At 46.3% G+C, this 15,406-nt stretch overlaps 1 protein-coding gene across 1 annotated transcript; it reads left to right on the forward strand.

Annotated features, from left to right (window-relative positions):
- The first annotated feature begins 389 nt into the window (after positions 1 to 389).
- On the forward strand, positions 390 to 2,174 carry NKX2-8 (NK2 homeobox 8). Its single transcript, XM_054197982.1, has 2 exons — positions 390 to 555; positions 1,624 to 2,174. Exons 1-2 carry the CDS (start codon positions 390 to 392, stop codon positions 2,172 to 2,174), a joined length of 717 nt encoding a protein of 238 aa, XP_054053957.1.
- The last annotated feature ends 13,232 nt before the right edge of the window (positions 2,175 to 15,406 follow it).

A 15,406-nucleotide genomic window follows, 5' to 3' on the forward strand; every position in this document is an offset into this window, starting at 1 on the left:
TGGCTAATCAGACAGAATATGTAATGATGAAGCCTGTTTCCTGCTGTCTTTGGGAGGTAACGGGTTATTCTCTCATGGGGGTGGCGGGAGGGGGGGTTACACCTACTCCCATTAGGGCTTTAGCACTTGACTAATTCAGGTACTTAACATCCTATAGACAGGGACGGTTTGAAAGCAGGCAGTGTTTGCAGTGGGGAGGACTGTTTATATAAACAGGACACCTCTGTAAACGACACTAATATTTGGGGTTAGGTGGCGATGGAAGGGAAGGTCCTCTTGAGCCAGGAGATTCCCCAGTAACTGGGCGCAGTCTTTTCCTCGCAGCCTGTAAGGGAGGGGGTTCGGGGCTTTGGGACGATATTTTTTTGGGGGTGTGTGCACAACCTACCATGGCCACATCTGGCAGGATCAGTTTTACAGTGAGGAGCATTTTGGATTTACCAGAGCAGGATGCTAATAGCATAAAGCAAGCCTCTGACCATCACCACTCAGCGGAGAACTACATCGGCTCGCCGTACCGAGGGTGGACAGAAACAGACAGAAATCACTATCCCTGTGAGTATGAAACGGACAGGAATTCGCCATCTCCGCACAGCTATTTTTCATTTGTTTCCCCCCTTCCTTTGGGGAAGACGTGAAGAAGGGAATCGCCAGCGTGTGTAGCCTACAGGATCGGGGGGAATCCAGGCTGGGAATTTTATAGAATATTACTGAATTGCAACAATGAAACAGCAGGAACAACCCGGCCACGAGCTTAAGAGAGAAAAGATTTTTTTTTTTTTCCCGTAGGTCTGTGCATGTTCCCAGCTATGGCAGAAAGCAAAACCTCAGGCTGTGTCCGTCCTTCTCTCTGCACTTATCGTTTAAGCTCGTTTCCCGGATTCTTTTTTTTTTTTTTTTCCCCTTTCACTGTTGCAAGAAATCCTGCCTTTTTGTGCTGGAGGGGTTTCAGGTCACCCCACGCACGGCAGAGGAAAGCCAAACACACACCCCGTGCCTCGCCTCACCTCCCCCCGCTGCCGCCGAGCGCGCCCTGGGAACACCGCCTAGACCCACGCACTCGCCACCGCGGCGAGCAGGCTCCGGCTCACAAGCCCGGCTATGTAGCACATCGCTCTTACTTCACACATATAAATTGCGCCGCAGCTATACGGCGTTCAATCCATACCTGTGTGTGAGGAGGGGGAAACCGTCCTTGGGATGGATGCGGGAACCCCATCGGGATAAGTTAAATATTAAGGTAACAGAGCGGCTGGAGAAAAGCAGCAACGAAAGGACTGGGCAGCCCGTTATTACGTTTTGGCACCGAACGAGAGCACAGACGCTACCAGCCCCCGGGCTGTGCGCTGCGGAGGGGCCGTGCCCGTCCGGGGATTGAGCCGCTCCCTGCGGGGGCGAAAACCCGCTCCGTCCCGTGGGCTAGGTTTAATGTATTCGGGGTTGCGGGGGGGGTGTGTTAGCTCACATCGCTTGTTGACTGTTGGGATTAATCGGGTCCGGTAAACAGCCGGGGCTCTCCCTGCGGGAGACGGTTCGGCTCTCGACGGCCCGCCGCCTCTTCCGTGACGCCCCCGCGCCCCGTCCCCGGCCGCCCCCTCTCTCTAACCCCCTCGCTGTCCCCAGCTTCCGACGAGAGCGGCCCGGAGCTGAGCCTGCCCGACTCCACCCAAAGGTCGCTCCCCGCCCGCGGCTCGGAGGCCGAGGAGAAGAAGAAGAAGCGGCGGGTGCTCTTCTCCAAGGCGCAGACGCTGGAGCTGGAGCGGCGGTTCCGGCAGCAGCGGTACCTCTCGGCGCCGGAGCGGGAGCAGCTGGCCCGGCTCCTCAGCCTTACCCCCACCCAGGTGAAGATCTGGTTCCAAAACCACCGCTACAAGATGAAGAGGGCGCGGAGCGAGGGTCCCGGCAGCCCCCCGCCGCGCCCGCCCGCCCTGCTGCGCCGGGTGGTGGTGCCGGTGCTGGTGCGGGACGGGGAGCCCTGCCGCGGCTGCCCCGCCAGCCCCCCGCCGCCCGCCGCCCGCCCCAAGCTGGGCTGCCCCTTGGCGGGCTGCAGCGCCCAGGCTGCCCTCGCCCTGCAGGGCTACCGGGCCTGCCCGCCCGCCTCCGCCGCCGCCCTCGGCGTCTTCCCCGCTTACCAGCACTTAGCGCACCCCGCCGTCGTCTCCTGGGGATGGTGACAGCGGCGACTCGCCCTCCAGGGCCGGACTCATCCCACGGGCGCGGGGTGTCCCCCCCATCCCCAGCCCCGGGCTCCTGGTTGCGGGGAAGGCACCGGGGCTCGGGCGGGCCGGGCGACGGAGCGCGGCGTCGGGGCGGCGGGCAGCGCGGCCGGCCGGCCGGGACGAAGCTCGCCTGGGCCGCCCATCCTTCCGCCGGTCTCACCCCAGGGCGCGGGGGCGGCTCTATTTTTGTCAAACCTCCGCTCCTCTTTCTCCTTTTCGAGAGGTTCCTTGTTAAAAAATTAATAATAATAATAATAACAACCCTAGCGACCTAGTTTATTTTCAAATAGCTGATTCTTCCAGTGACTAATAAAATGATTTTTGACAAATAACTTTTTTCCCGGCGGAGAAGTGTATTTTTGACGATTGGGGCTTTTTTTGTAGGATTTACCTCCTGTGCCATAAAAGCTTAAATAATTCTCTTGTATCGCGCCAGCGGAATCTCACTTTTCAAGTTCGTTGATTTTACCCACGTGCGCCGGTAAACGGTGAATAAAGTTCGCTGCAAGAATCTCGCTGTAAACCTGGGGATATTTCCTACGGGAAGCATGAGCCTGGAGCACCCTGTCTCTGCAGGTTCCCTGACTTTTCGTTTTGGGCGGCGATGCCCGGCGCCGGCCGGGGCTCCGGAGGCTCCGGTGGGGGTTTTCCTCCGCCCAGCCCGGCCGGTGGGCGCAGCGCGGGGCCGCGGGCTCCCGGCGGGGACACGGCTCGTTGTTGTCTTCTTTAGAGCCCCTAAGGCAGGATGCGGGGTTAAGGCAATCTTCCCGTTCGCCTGTTGTCTGTTCCAGAGATCGACTGGGGAAGGGCATCCGAGAGAAAACAGTAATGCCTTTTAACGCCCAGAGAATTATGTTTTGAAACGCTTTGCGGAACTATTGATTTTATTAATTGGAGGGGGGGGTAATATTATATAATTGTTCTGGCAACGGCCAGTGGGGAAAAAACCTTCAAAGCCCGCCCCAAACCCAGGTTTCTTTGAAATATAGACTAGAACGGCTGGCTCTATCCCTCCGATGGGAGCCGCGGATCAAGAACGCGGAGGGAATATTCGGGGGCGAAGATCCCGCGGGGACTGATGCAGACAACCTGCCAACCAAGGAAAGGCTGTCGAAGGAAAAGGACCCGCAGAAGCTGTTTAGTTTGGGTGTTGGGGCTTTTTTTATTATTCCCTGGAAGGGGGTTACTTCGGACGAGATGTGCCCCCGGGATGTGTCGTGCCGCCTACACATCCCGGGCAGCCCGCGGGAGCGGGGCCGCGACGGCGGCGGCAGCATCGCGGGGAGGATGGAGTGACACTGGTTCTCCCACCTGCATCCCCTTCCCTGCTTGGGCAGGGCGCCGTGTGCCAAGGGGGAGATGCAGAGCGGACCAGGCTTCTGGGATGTGCAGGAAGGAGCAGGGGCAATACAGCCCCCGTGTCACCTGTTTTTTTGTTGTTGTTGTTGTCTTTCCCCCCTTCCCTTTATTTTTCCCTCTGCCATCCGAAATCTTTTTTCCCCCTTTTTTTTCTTTTTTTTTTTTCTTTTTTTTTTTCGTCTCAGCTGCTGGCCACCTTGTCTCCCATATGGATGGGGTTATCTTAGAAGAATCTCCCAGAAAATCGCTCCTTAAACCTCCTTTTGTCTTGGGGGTTGAAAAGAGCATTGTTGTGCATGAAAAGGACCTAGACAAAATCCGCACTGTTTCAATTCAGGACTGTTTAATCAGTCCCTAGTGACAATTTTATGGGTTTTAGGCGGTACAATAGTATCTTTTAAAACCTTGTGGCCTTCATGAAAACAAAGGGCTTGAATTTTATGGGCTTACAACTCCAATTAGAACAGTGCCAATGTGTATGGGAGATTATCAAATTTGTATCATAAAACCCCTTTATAATAAATGATTGCTGGAAGCTGGGGAGGGGCGGGGGAGAAGGGACCCGGACTTCAAGCAATGGACTTTGTCGCATGTAGTTTTAAAATGCTGCTCTCCGTTTTAACTCTTTGCGACCCAGCTATGCAGCAGGATCAACCGTGGAAATAGTGTGACATCGTCATTAGAAACGGAAACAAAGACAAAAGAAGAAGACGACCCCTCCTCCTCAGCCCAAATCTACCCTCCGTCAGGTTGCCGAGGGTTTTGCAGCATCCCAGCCGGAAGGCTCCCTCCTCGGCTCCTTGGTTATCTGGGCTGCTCTCCTGTCCTGGAGCCCACACATGGCCATAGGAAACGTCTGTAAAATAGGTGGTCTTCATTATGTTACTGCTTTTACCAGTTATTGGTTGTACAGATGATGACAGAGGGTGCTAGGGTTTCCCTTCCCAGCCCTAGGCTGCACTGATTTCCTCCAGGGACAGGTTGCAATGTCCCCTCCTGCGGACTTCTTTATGCAAAATGTGCGGTTTGTGAGCGTTTCCTTTTACCAAGCCCAGAGAATGGGAAAGGTGCGATTCCTGGGTGCTGGCAGAGGCTAAAGTCGTGCTTTTGCAGGCCGAGGGGAAGTCACCGCAGCAGGGATGCAGGGAAGATGATAAAGTCAGGTTCAATTACTGAGAAAAGCAACCCCCTTAATTTGATACATCCAAGTAGAAAGAAGAATGTATCAAATAATGAGTCAATTCAATGGACTAAAGGAGATTTACGGCAAAAAGTCTTGCAAGGAAGATAGGGTGGGACTGAAAATATTATTTTTCCTGATAGAAACAAATGAATCCATCTAAACTTTAAGTGTATTTAGCAAGGAAAATTGATTTGTTAACCTCACCAGTGGTTAAGCCGTATCTAAGAGATACATCTTAACAAATGACGTTGATAACAGCTTTGAGGCAAAACAAACTTACTGCCTTTCAGTGTATTTTCTGTTACTTTGTCTTGGTTTTTAATAAGGCACAAAAATCATCTCCGTTGTTGGTTTGGTTTTTTTCTTCTCCTCAAAGGGGTGAACGCACACACAATCTCTGCCTTTTCTCCCTTTCTTTTGCCTCACCAGGTCTCACTGCTACTTTCACCCTGCAAACAGGCCTGTGATTTCACCGAGCCTAATGAATAAACATGCCATGATCATGACTTAAATGCCATCTTCAGCTAAGGAAAAGCATTGCTAACATCTTCAAACATCTTCCCGGGTGCTCTATTCTTAGTCAGCAAATAAACTATTGACTTTGCAAAGTCCCGGCCCTGTTTCAGTGTGAGCCCCTGGGCACATGTTTGTTAGAATCCAGGCATTAAAGCCAATCACTAGACTGCCTCCAAAAAATGGACGATAGTTCTGAAAGAGCGTATAATCGAGATTCTTTGCAATAATTTATGAACGAGCTGAGTGTGCCCCTGCCAATGCATGTCTTTGGATGTACGCACTATACATTTTACAAATTGGAACAGATGAAAAACATCACCTGGCAGAACTCTGCCATGCACCAAAATAAATTCTCTTATCACTGGCTTAGGAAAGGCTCCTGGCAGCCTTGCAGAATGTATGCCTGGGTTAATAACCCATCTGCTCTATGCTGTTAACTATGCGCAAGTGAAACTCTTTGGAGTTTTCAGCCCCTCCTACCTCATAGCACTTTATAGGAGTAAACCCTCCTCCTCTGGTCAGAGCTCAGCTGATGCTGGAGGGGACAGTGACCTCACTTTGCCTTCAAAAACCAGTGGTGTCCAGCACAATCTATGGAGGAGCACAGGCCTGGCTCTCCCTGTACTCCGTGCCCTTCATAAGTCCCAGTTCATTGATGAAGGTAGTGTCTTACTGGACTCAAATGACTGATACCTGCTGCTTCTTGAGAAGATGGGAACAGCTAGGATACAAGAAATAGCAGTTTCTGAGCCTTAGTAATGGCACTCAACGCTTTCATCAAAAGCCTAGACAGCATATTTTCCTTTTCCTCAGCTGGTGCTTCCAACTGTCGAGCACTGATCCAGTCCCACACCTATTGGCCTTCAGGTAGTCCACTCTTTCTGGAATTCCTGCCATGACCTGACCAAAGAATTGCAAAGCAAAGACTCCACTCCATCTACTTGATGTAAAAAAAAAAAAAAATCAGATGAACAGTCAAGTGCCACCAGCATCAGCAACGACAGAGGGGTCCCAGGCACCTCAGGTAGGAGGCTTCTAGCTCATCTACTTAAAAGGGAACTTCCTGTGGCAAAGGAGGCAGTCGATGCGGAGTTGCTCATGTCAGAGAAGTTGCTTTATGCTCCTCAAGCACAAAGCTCTGCTCAAGTATCATGCAGGAATAGAGTAGCTCAGATCAGCAGTAACTAACATTATTAATATGATTAAAAAGTCACTTACGCATCTACAAGGTTTAATAGGCATGAGAGATCTCTGCCTGCCACTAAGTGGAGATTACTGAGCTATGAGATCAGGATTACTTTTCATCATGTTCAGGCTTACAACTGCATTCTAAACAGTGAAGGCAGTCAGCTCTCTAGACTGAGGGTGTTGGAGTTGTGCCCGTTTTCATCCTGTTTTCTCCAGTCCTCTTCTATTTAAAAGAGGTCACGAAGTATGTTGTAAATGTACCCTCCAAAGTTAGGTCTCCCAAGGAAAAACTGGGACACCTTTCTCCATAGCAGAATTATACCTTTCTTAATATGTAGGACCAATATGGATAATGAGTCCATTTCAGATATCCACAGGTCCCAGACTGTTTTCCTGAACAAAAGGAGACCAAATCATTTAGAGACGATGTCATGTTAGTAACTTCTTCATGAGCATTTGTTCCATCTAATGCTTAAACGTGGGAGTTGGATATCCTCTTCAGAATCTGACAGAATTTCGCTCTGGATGAGGAGTACTTTAACAGAGAAAAGGAACAGAGAGAAATGGGAAAAAGATGTAGGTAAGCCAGTAACAAAGAAAAGAGTAAATCTCCTCACCAGTTCTGGAACACGGAGGGTGTGTTTCCATGGGACTGTCCATGCTGCTTTCGAGTAGTCAGTCAAATTCCTCAGGGACATCTGACATGCAGAACAGTCCTGCTCACTAGTTCATAGTGTCCCTGAGCACAAAAATAATTTCTTGACATTCCCAATAGCCGCAGTATTTTCCTTTGCAATATTCATTGGCAGGAAGCATCAGACTTTGTATGCTGGGAATGCAGTTTTCCTCTTCTCTCCTTATTTTCCTGTTGTGGATGGATGGGAGATTTGGTACTAAGTTAATAAATTTATGATATTCAAGACTAATCATGGTTTTATGAAATCATAAATATAGCTGCTTAAAAATATACAGAAAATATAAATCTGCAGAGAAAAAATCCTTATTTTTATAAAATAGATTGATTTATGTGGTTACATATGAATTATATAGTTGAATTTCAGTATATCGGTGCTATGTTGGGGTGTTTGCATGCCTTACCCCATACACATTACATGTGTTTAAGTAAATCATGTCTTTCTGTAGCTGTGATAAAAGGGCAATTGAGAAGAAAATATACTGCTGATACTTCTCCATATCTGAAAACTGTGGAAAATGACTGAAGATCACTGCCACCTGTTGTATTTTTTCTCGGACGTGTGACTATTTGTGTTAACTGCCATTTTCATAAAACCTGTACAAAGCCTTTTACTTCTTTTTTCTACTACTGTTGTCTTTCTAAAGGTTTGTATCCTGTCTTGGGTATCTTCTACACCTATCCCATATGCTCATGACTTTCCAACATTGCCAGACAAAGTAAACTTCCCTGAAAAGGCTGCATCCCAGTATGGAAAGGTGCCCAGTAGCTAGTGTGGTGCTTTTCTGGAAACTGTTGATTTATGTCTTTCTGTTGTTTGTGTGCATTCACGTAGAGCTCCTAATTGGACACATCTGCTCTCTGCAAAATACAGTATCATCCGTGATGATTGCTTTGCCATCACACTTCAGAAAATGCATCTGCTGCTGCTAGCTGGGCACCAGTTGGGGGCTCCTCCTGATCTATTCTGTTTCGCAGTTGCTTTCAGAGAGCACCATGTTATTCTGTGCTATTTGTGCCTACAGTTAAAAGGCGGACATGACTGCTTCTACTCAGCTCTTCCCTTTACCACCCCTGCATTGTCCCCAGGATGCCGCACCAATGCTATTGTTTGTGTTTTCAGCATTGAAGTTCTGCCTTCATCACCACAAGTACTTCCTCTGTGCTGCATTTACCTGCCTTCTGCTGGAGGTTGAGATTGTGTTAATATTCTTGCCTTCCTCATCTTTTCTTTTTAACCCGGTAATTTAGCCCTCCATTTTCTTCACTCACATCTGATATAACAATCTTGATGAATTAGTTGTACCACTGAGTAACCTTCACACCCAGTTATCCAACCAGTTTTCACAGTACCGATGTGTATGTTTGTGATTACTTTAACATTTGTCTATTCAAATTTGTCTTCTGAAAACTAACTTTATTTATGCTTCAAAGTAACATAGAGTTTATTGGTTTTGGCTTTGAGTACTTTAGGTTTTAAGTGTTCCTTTGGCAACAGACAGTTGAATTTCAGGCACACTGAAATGTCAAGCTGCTACAGGAATACTGTTTTGGTGTCTACATTGTAAGAAAGACGTTGAAGGACTCAAGACCCACCATGCAAGAGCCACAGGAAAGGCAAATGCTTGGCAATCATCCTGTGGGGTGAAGGTTGGCGTAGGTGTCCTGTGGATTCTAGCTTACCAAAGAGACTGAAGAAGCAACCTAAGTTAAAGCACTCACGCAGTAAACATAAAATTCATCATAACAGAGTCTTCAGTTTAGCTGGCAAAGTTTAACGAGGTCCAGTAGTTAGATAAAACCTAGTTTGAAATCTGGCCTGACTCCGAATCAGTGAGAATAATTAGCCATTTTTATCACAACTTAGCGGCAAATTCCCTGACTCTGAAAAGTTCTAATAGGACATTTAAACAAAAATGTTCTAGTTTAATCATAGATGTTGGCCTTGTATTGAGAATTAATTCCAGGGATCCTCATGGCTCATATTGTATTAGAGATGACAGTGTTTGCTCAGAACAAGCCCTTTTGACCTTAAAATCTGGACATCCAAATCTGCTACCCTGGTGGACTTCAGGTGCCAGAACAGCCTCTGTCATCAATCCATGTAAATTAACACCACCCTTCAGCTACTTTAATTTCAGTTCATCATGAAAGACCCCAATCAATCATTATCACAGAGGTGGTTTTGAGCTGCACCAGGTATAGCTGGAAAGCTCTTCAGTGCTACGATTGTATAAGCCAGCTCACAGGGAACTGGCTTGTCTAGAAGAGTTGCTGAATTTGGGGTAGATGCAGCTGCGAGGGCGGTGGTGGAGCTGAACAACAGCATGGGCTTTTCTTTGTTGCATGGCATAGCCCCACAGCCCACACTGCTAATGGCAGGCACCGGCTCTCCTGGGCTCCTCAGAAATCTGTGCCCAGCCTCACATGACGCTCTCTACGTCTTTATTTCTAGCAGCACGCACCTACCAATTTGCATACATCCTAGGATAGCGATGCTACCGAAAGGTCAGATCTCTACCCCTCTCCCCAGCACATTTTCCCCTCTGCTATGGCAGCATGAAGATCACCCAGGCTGTCTTAGGTCTCCTTTTGGTGACTGTCCTGTCTCCCTCTGGCACTGACACCATAGAAAATGGGGGCTGCTAAGGACATCTTCAGACTAGGTTCCCAAGGGCACCTTGTAACAGCGGGGAAAAAGAGCTGAAAAATCAGGAGGCTGACGAAATATATGTGTGAGACTCTGTTGCTTTTTATTCCCCTTTCTCTTGTTTTCTCTCTCCACCATCAGGCTATGCCTGCTATAGAATCAGGCCAGTAGCTGCTCCTAACAGCTTCACTTTGCATTTTTCGCTATTGTCACTGTACCAGCCAATCATGTAAAAAATGATATATTGACTTGGCAGGTGCTTCTGTTTTGAACATGATTAAATAACTTTTTATTGTCATCTTCAAAGCATTTTTATGGTCATTTACTGAGTGAAAGGGGCTCTGATTTTGTGAGCATCTGCCAGAATATGTTTGATCCTGTCATCATTTCTTCAGAAAATCACGCGCCTGTAGCTAGAGTGCAAGATACGGTAAGTGCATGAATTGTCCATTGCACTCTGCACTTACAACACTGCCTTCATTGTCAATGATAACAACAGCAGGGGAGAGATCTTGGGAGTTAAGATACCTGCTGTTTTCTCCTTGATGTTTGAGCTCTTGGATGCTGTATGAATCTCAGAGATGCAGAGTGCAGCTTCTTTGTTGATGCCCTATTTTATTGGTTATTTAGACGTGGTATGCTGTTTGTAATTAGAGCTGACTAGAAAGGAGGATTTCCATTTCACAGGAGATGCTGGGTGTTTTGGTGTGTACCAGCATGGCACTGTCACAGCGCTGAGGTAGACCTGGACCGGGCTTTGCTGCTGCTCATGGAGCTGCTCTGCGGACCTCCGCCGGGCACCCAATTTTAAGCTCCCATCGTGTTCCCACACATTGAGCAGAATTCACACGTACCCCTCAAACGTCCCAACTCCACTGAATCAGCACTTTCCTGCGGAAAACCAGTTAGAGCACTCAGCATTATCTATCTATGCAACAGCCTTCATTGACCTTCATCTGGGCTTACAGTCCCTGTGCACATCAAAATAGAAGTACTTCTTGCTAGCTGAGTTAGGCTAGTAATATTGTGTGGATGAAGCAAAGAGTTACAAGTAGCACATCTTTGTTTAAATTTAGCAGTAACCAGCTGGCCACATTCTGTAGGAAGCAGGAAGGGAGGATTCATAGGGAGGGAGGGATCTGATGGAAAATCAAGCAGAGGCTATATAAAAACATTTCTCTAAAATGGCAGCATAATGAAAAAGGGATGCCAAGCAAAGAGCTTACTGATCATCTGTGTATCACTCTTACACCCCAGCTAGCTCAGCCCTCGGTTCTGAGGGGGCATGCAGGTGTTGGGAAGGATCGCTTCCCACACATGGTATTTTCTGCAGGATCCTTTTCCGCAGACAAAACTTATTTCTACTTCGTTGCCACCCTCTGAGACAGGCTGTTAAACTGCAAGGTGAAAAAGGCAAAAAGTTGAAGAGATTGAGAGTGCCGGTATTCCTGAGAACAACCAAATTGAGACCTACAGCAGAGGCTTGCTTGACTTTCAGAGGAAACCTATGGACTAACTGGTTGCACCTTCCCCTCATTTTCATACCCCTGTGTCCTTCAGGACTGCTGCTCCTCAACCATTTGTCTGCCATCTGTGTTTCTTTCAATGCTGGCTGTGCCACAATGCCCTCCTCACCTTTGACAGCCATTACCTTTCCTCTCACAAAATTGACAATAAAGAAATGAAGCTCATATAAAACCAGTTCTCACGGAACAATTTGAAGGACAGATTTGAAAGATAAAAGAGGCAGTAACATTAATGTCCTTTGATATTGCAAACAAAACAGCTCCTCACATCAGGAAGGCAAAACCATTTGCTTTCAGGACTTCTTTCTTTTGATTGGGAATGCCAAAGGAAAGGAACTGTAGGAGATATCTAACACTCTCATTAATATCTCTAATGAGGGAATATTTCTGGCTATATTAATGTATTTATGCTTATGAATCCATGCCACATTTTCAGGACTATGCCACACAAATATTAAAAATCAGCGAATCAGATGTCAAAACTCATGAAGCCAGTGTAAAGAATCATGAGATTTAAAAAGAAAGGGATAACCTTTTTTTGCCTGACAGTTTCTTTTTGAAGAACTATTATGTTACATTTTAAGTGTTTTTGGATCTATTTACTCTTTTCAAAAGAGCTTGTTAAGCTTAAAGAGTGCTTGTACACTTCATCATTTGACTTCAAGAACTGGGACACTGAAACAATGGCAGTAGCAGCCCTGTGAAAATCACGAGAGTTGATGAATGCCGCATTTTCAATGGCAGACCCATGCTGATGTAAAATAATTTGTCCCTCGTGTGGTTAGTGGTGGTGGAAAGGTCCCTTCAGTTCTAGCCCTACCTTTAAAAACATCATGAGCCAGGTCTTCAGACAGTGTTTGTCACCATAGCTGTAGGAACATCCCTATGTCCAGATAAGGGTCTGACCCGATTAATTTAATCATCTGGCATTGATACATACACATTGTATGTTCTCTTACCTTCATGTTTACACAGCTCTAGTCCATAGTCTTTGACTAACCTACTATCTTTATTTCTCATAACTACCCCCTTGACAGTGTATGCTTGCCAAATTAGGCACAGAGCTTTTGAAACAGAGACTCCCCATCCATGTATTTTCCTCCAAAATCCATGGAGTTGCAGGCAACCATGCCATAAATGTGGAAAGATCCAGAGGACTTGCACTATTCACCTTTCACAGACCAAAAGCAACATGGTATTCCCCAGAACCTGTAACACCTAGCACCCCAGGACACTTGCACATTATAAAAGTGTTAGATTTCTTACACTAACAGCTAATGCCCTACTGTAAAAAAGAATGGAATCAAGGGGAGAGAGAAAGCAAATGAAAGCGAGAAACAAGAAGAGAACATGCACATGGAAAGGGACAAAGCAGGAGTGCATTGGCATGGGATAGCTATATACAGCTCTTGAGAGACCTAGAACCTCAGATGTGACCACTGCAGGGACAGGCGATGTGCAGGTGAACTGGCTCAAGTATCACAAGAAATGCAACCATTGACTGCCTGATTTGGTGTGCTCTGTAACTGCAAGGCCATGCCATGACACTAGTGTCCTTCAGACATGATCCCTCAACCTGATCCTCTGCTGTGCTGCAGAGAAGGGCAGCACATCCACAGCCCACCCACTGGGGCTGGTTGGGAAGCTAGTCTTCTCCTCATGAAAGCTGAAGGTGATGGAGAGATTCACCCTGGCCTTCCAGGGTAGAGTGCCTCAGCCCACAGGACTACCCCAAACAGATTTCCTCTTACTTTTTTGGTCACCGTTCTGGGTGTGTTTGGCTATTTGATCTGACTTTGTGAAGCCAGAGCAGTGTATATAGGGCAGGTCATGTGGAGGAAGAGCCTGACTCAGAATATTTGCTGGATCTGATTTCTTAACTGCTAAATATTGTACAGAGTGAAAACGTGGGGGGTTTTCCACCTTGCTAATCAGGAAAGAGGTAGATCTTAGCAATGAGACAATTATGAAAATCAGGAAGCAATTTAATTGTCTGAAAACAGCTTAATTAGAAAGAATATAATTTTCTTAAATGATAGTAATCATTTTCCTGGGGATTAAAGAATAGCAGATCTTAACTTCAAGGAAAATACCTTTTGCTACCAGAAACCAAATGACTGAAAGAATAATGGAAATAAATAAGTCCATCTTCCCCTAGGTTCTCTTAAGCATTATTCATAAGGGAACATTTTCCTTTTTTTTTTTTCTTACTATGTAGATAAACCATCAGTATTTATCTATAGCACAATAGCGTCTAAGCCCCTCCACAGGAGGAGGGCTCCACATTGCGGTAGAAGTTGTCTAAATATATGGCAATATACTATCAGAGCCTCCCTCACAGGCCAAAAAAGGGGAAAAAACAGTACAGTAAGCAAGTTAAATGCATTGAGCCATCCTTGACTACTTAAAAACACCTGAACCTATTTAGTTTATTTGCATAGTAAACATTAGTTTTCAGGGTCAGAGCAGTGGAGGAGTATAGAAGATACCTGCATAGGGGTGAGGCATGTATTGTAGGCAGATTAGCCAAGGAGGAGAGTGTTGCTGGACACTTCATATTTCAAAAAACTAGCCCTTGACACCACGAGGGGTCATTAGGAGTGTACTTGGAAGCCTAAGTATGCAGTCTAAAAACTCCTACATTGAGCTGTAATTTTAGAGTGATAGTTAGGGTCTGCCTCATTCAGGGAAAAGCTTAAGCACCTGCTTAACTTTAATTTAAAGTTCATGGTGTGCCTCATGCTTATCCAGAGGCTGCTTCCTAGGGGAGATAAACAATAAGTGTTACATATGCAAATATATTTAAATGCCTTTTTATTTGCAAAGTCAAACCTTCAAAAGCCAGGACGTTCCAGAAAGATGGTAGCCCCTTGGGCTTATTTACTCTGACATAGTCTTTTATCAACTGATCACACTGAATTTCTCCTCTGAAATCTCTGCCTCATTCAGCACGCAACACGGCTGGAGTTCCTTTAAAAGGCAAATGCTCAATGTTTTTTATTTTTCCTGCTCTTCACATTATTTTTCTCAAGTTAAAACATGCATAGACGACAGAGAACCTTTTCTATGTCCCGTCAATAACGATGGCAAGATGTCCGAGCTAATCTACCAGCTTGTTGCTGCTGGAAAGGGCATCCTATTCCCTTTTCTTTTCCCATCCCTGGCACCCCAAGTGTAGGGCAGAATGTGAGTGGGAAAGGCAATCATAGAAAGCAGCCCATGTTCCTTTGAAAGATGAGTCTCTAAAGAATGCATTTGAATACTGCCACAGGAAAGCGGTACGTCAAGGACTGAAACATACTACAGAAGGAATAGGGAAAAGATAGTTGGGAAGCCCTGAGCCTGAAAGAGATCTAGTGAACCAGTGGAAGCTGACAGTGCAACTATGTAGTACAAAAAGGCTAGTGTAATCCTTGGATTTTGAAGAATGAGTTGGAAAGCCAGAGAAAGAAAGTGATTTCTCTCCCCCACTAGCTCTGATGAGATTGGTGCTAGTTCACTACGTCTACTGGCTGTATCCATATTTTCAAAACACATTGCAGGAGCGCAAGCAAACAAGAGACAAAAACTAATTCAAGAAAGATGAAAACAAAAGGATAAAAGACTTTAAAAATTTATTTCTACTGGGTTTAGCAGAAACAAGATTGAAATGATCATTATAGCATAAAGATTTCTTCCCAGAGACACATGGGATTGCTATGCTGATTATTATGTGAAGAGACATATGGGATTTTATTGCTGAATCTTCTGCAGTAAGAGGGCTGATCCACAGGATCGGCTGTGCCCTTGTCTTCCTAGAGGCAAAACGCTCTTCCATCTAGCGCACAAAGGCATAACAAAAACGGAGGCTGAAAGCCAGACAAATCCAAACTTGGAGCAGCGCACACCATTGGAAGCGTGAGAGCAATTAGCGAAGGTAAGGACCTTTTAGTGAAGACTGGAGGTCCCTCTGCAAGGCATGTTTAAATCCCACTCAAATCATTCAAGGCCCAAGACAGGTCTTAACAGTGATATAAAATGGCTGCTGATATGTAGGAGGCTGGAATAGATGATTCATTGCTTTCCAGTTTT

This window comes from Rissa tridactyla, chromosome 4 (genome assembly GCF_028500815.1).
Source record: "Rissa tridactyla isolate bRisTri1 chromosome 4, bRisTri1.patW.cur.20221130, whole genome shotgun sequence".
Lineage (NCBI taxonomy): Eukaryota > Metazoa > Chordata > Aves > Charadriiformes > Laridae > Rissa > Rissa tridactyla.

What these genes read in the sequence shown, in the direction of transcription:
- NKX2-8 (XM_054197982.1), top strand. Translation starts at nt 390, where the DNA reads ATGGCCACATCTGGCAGGATCAGTTTTACAGTGAGGAGCATTTTGGAT. An exon ending in AGACAGAAATCACTATCCCT is followed by an intron (nt 556 to 1,623) that starts GTGAGTATGAAA and finishes CGCTGTCCCCAG; the next exon opens with CTTCCGACGAGAGCGGCCCG.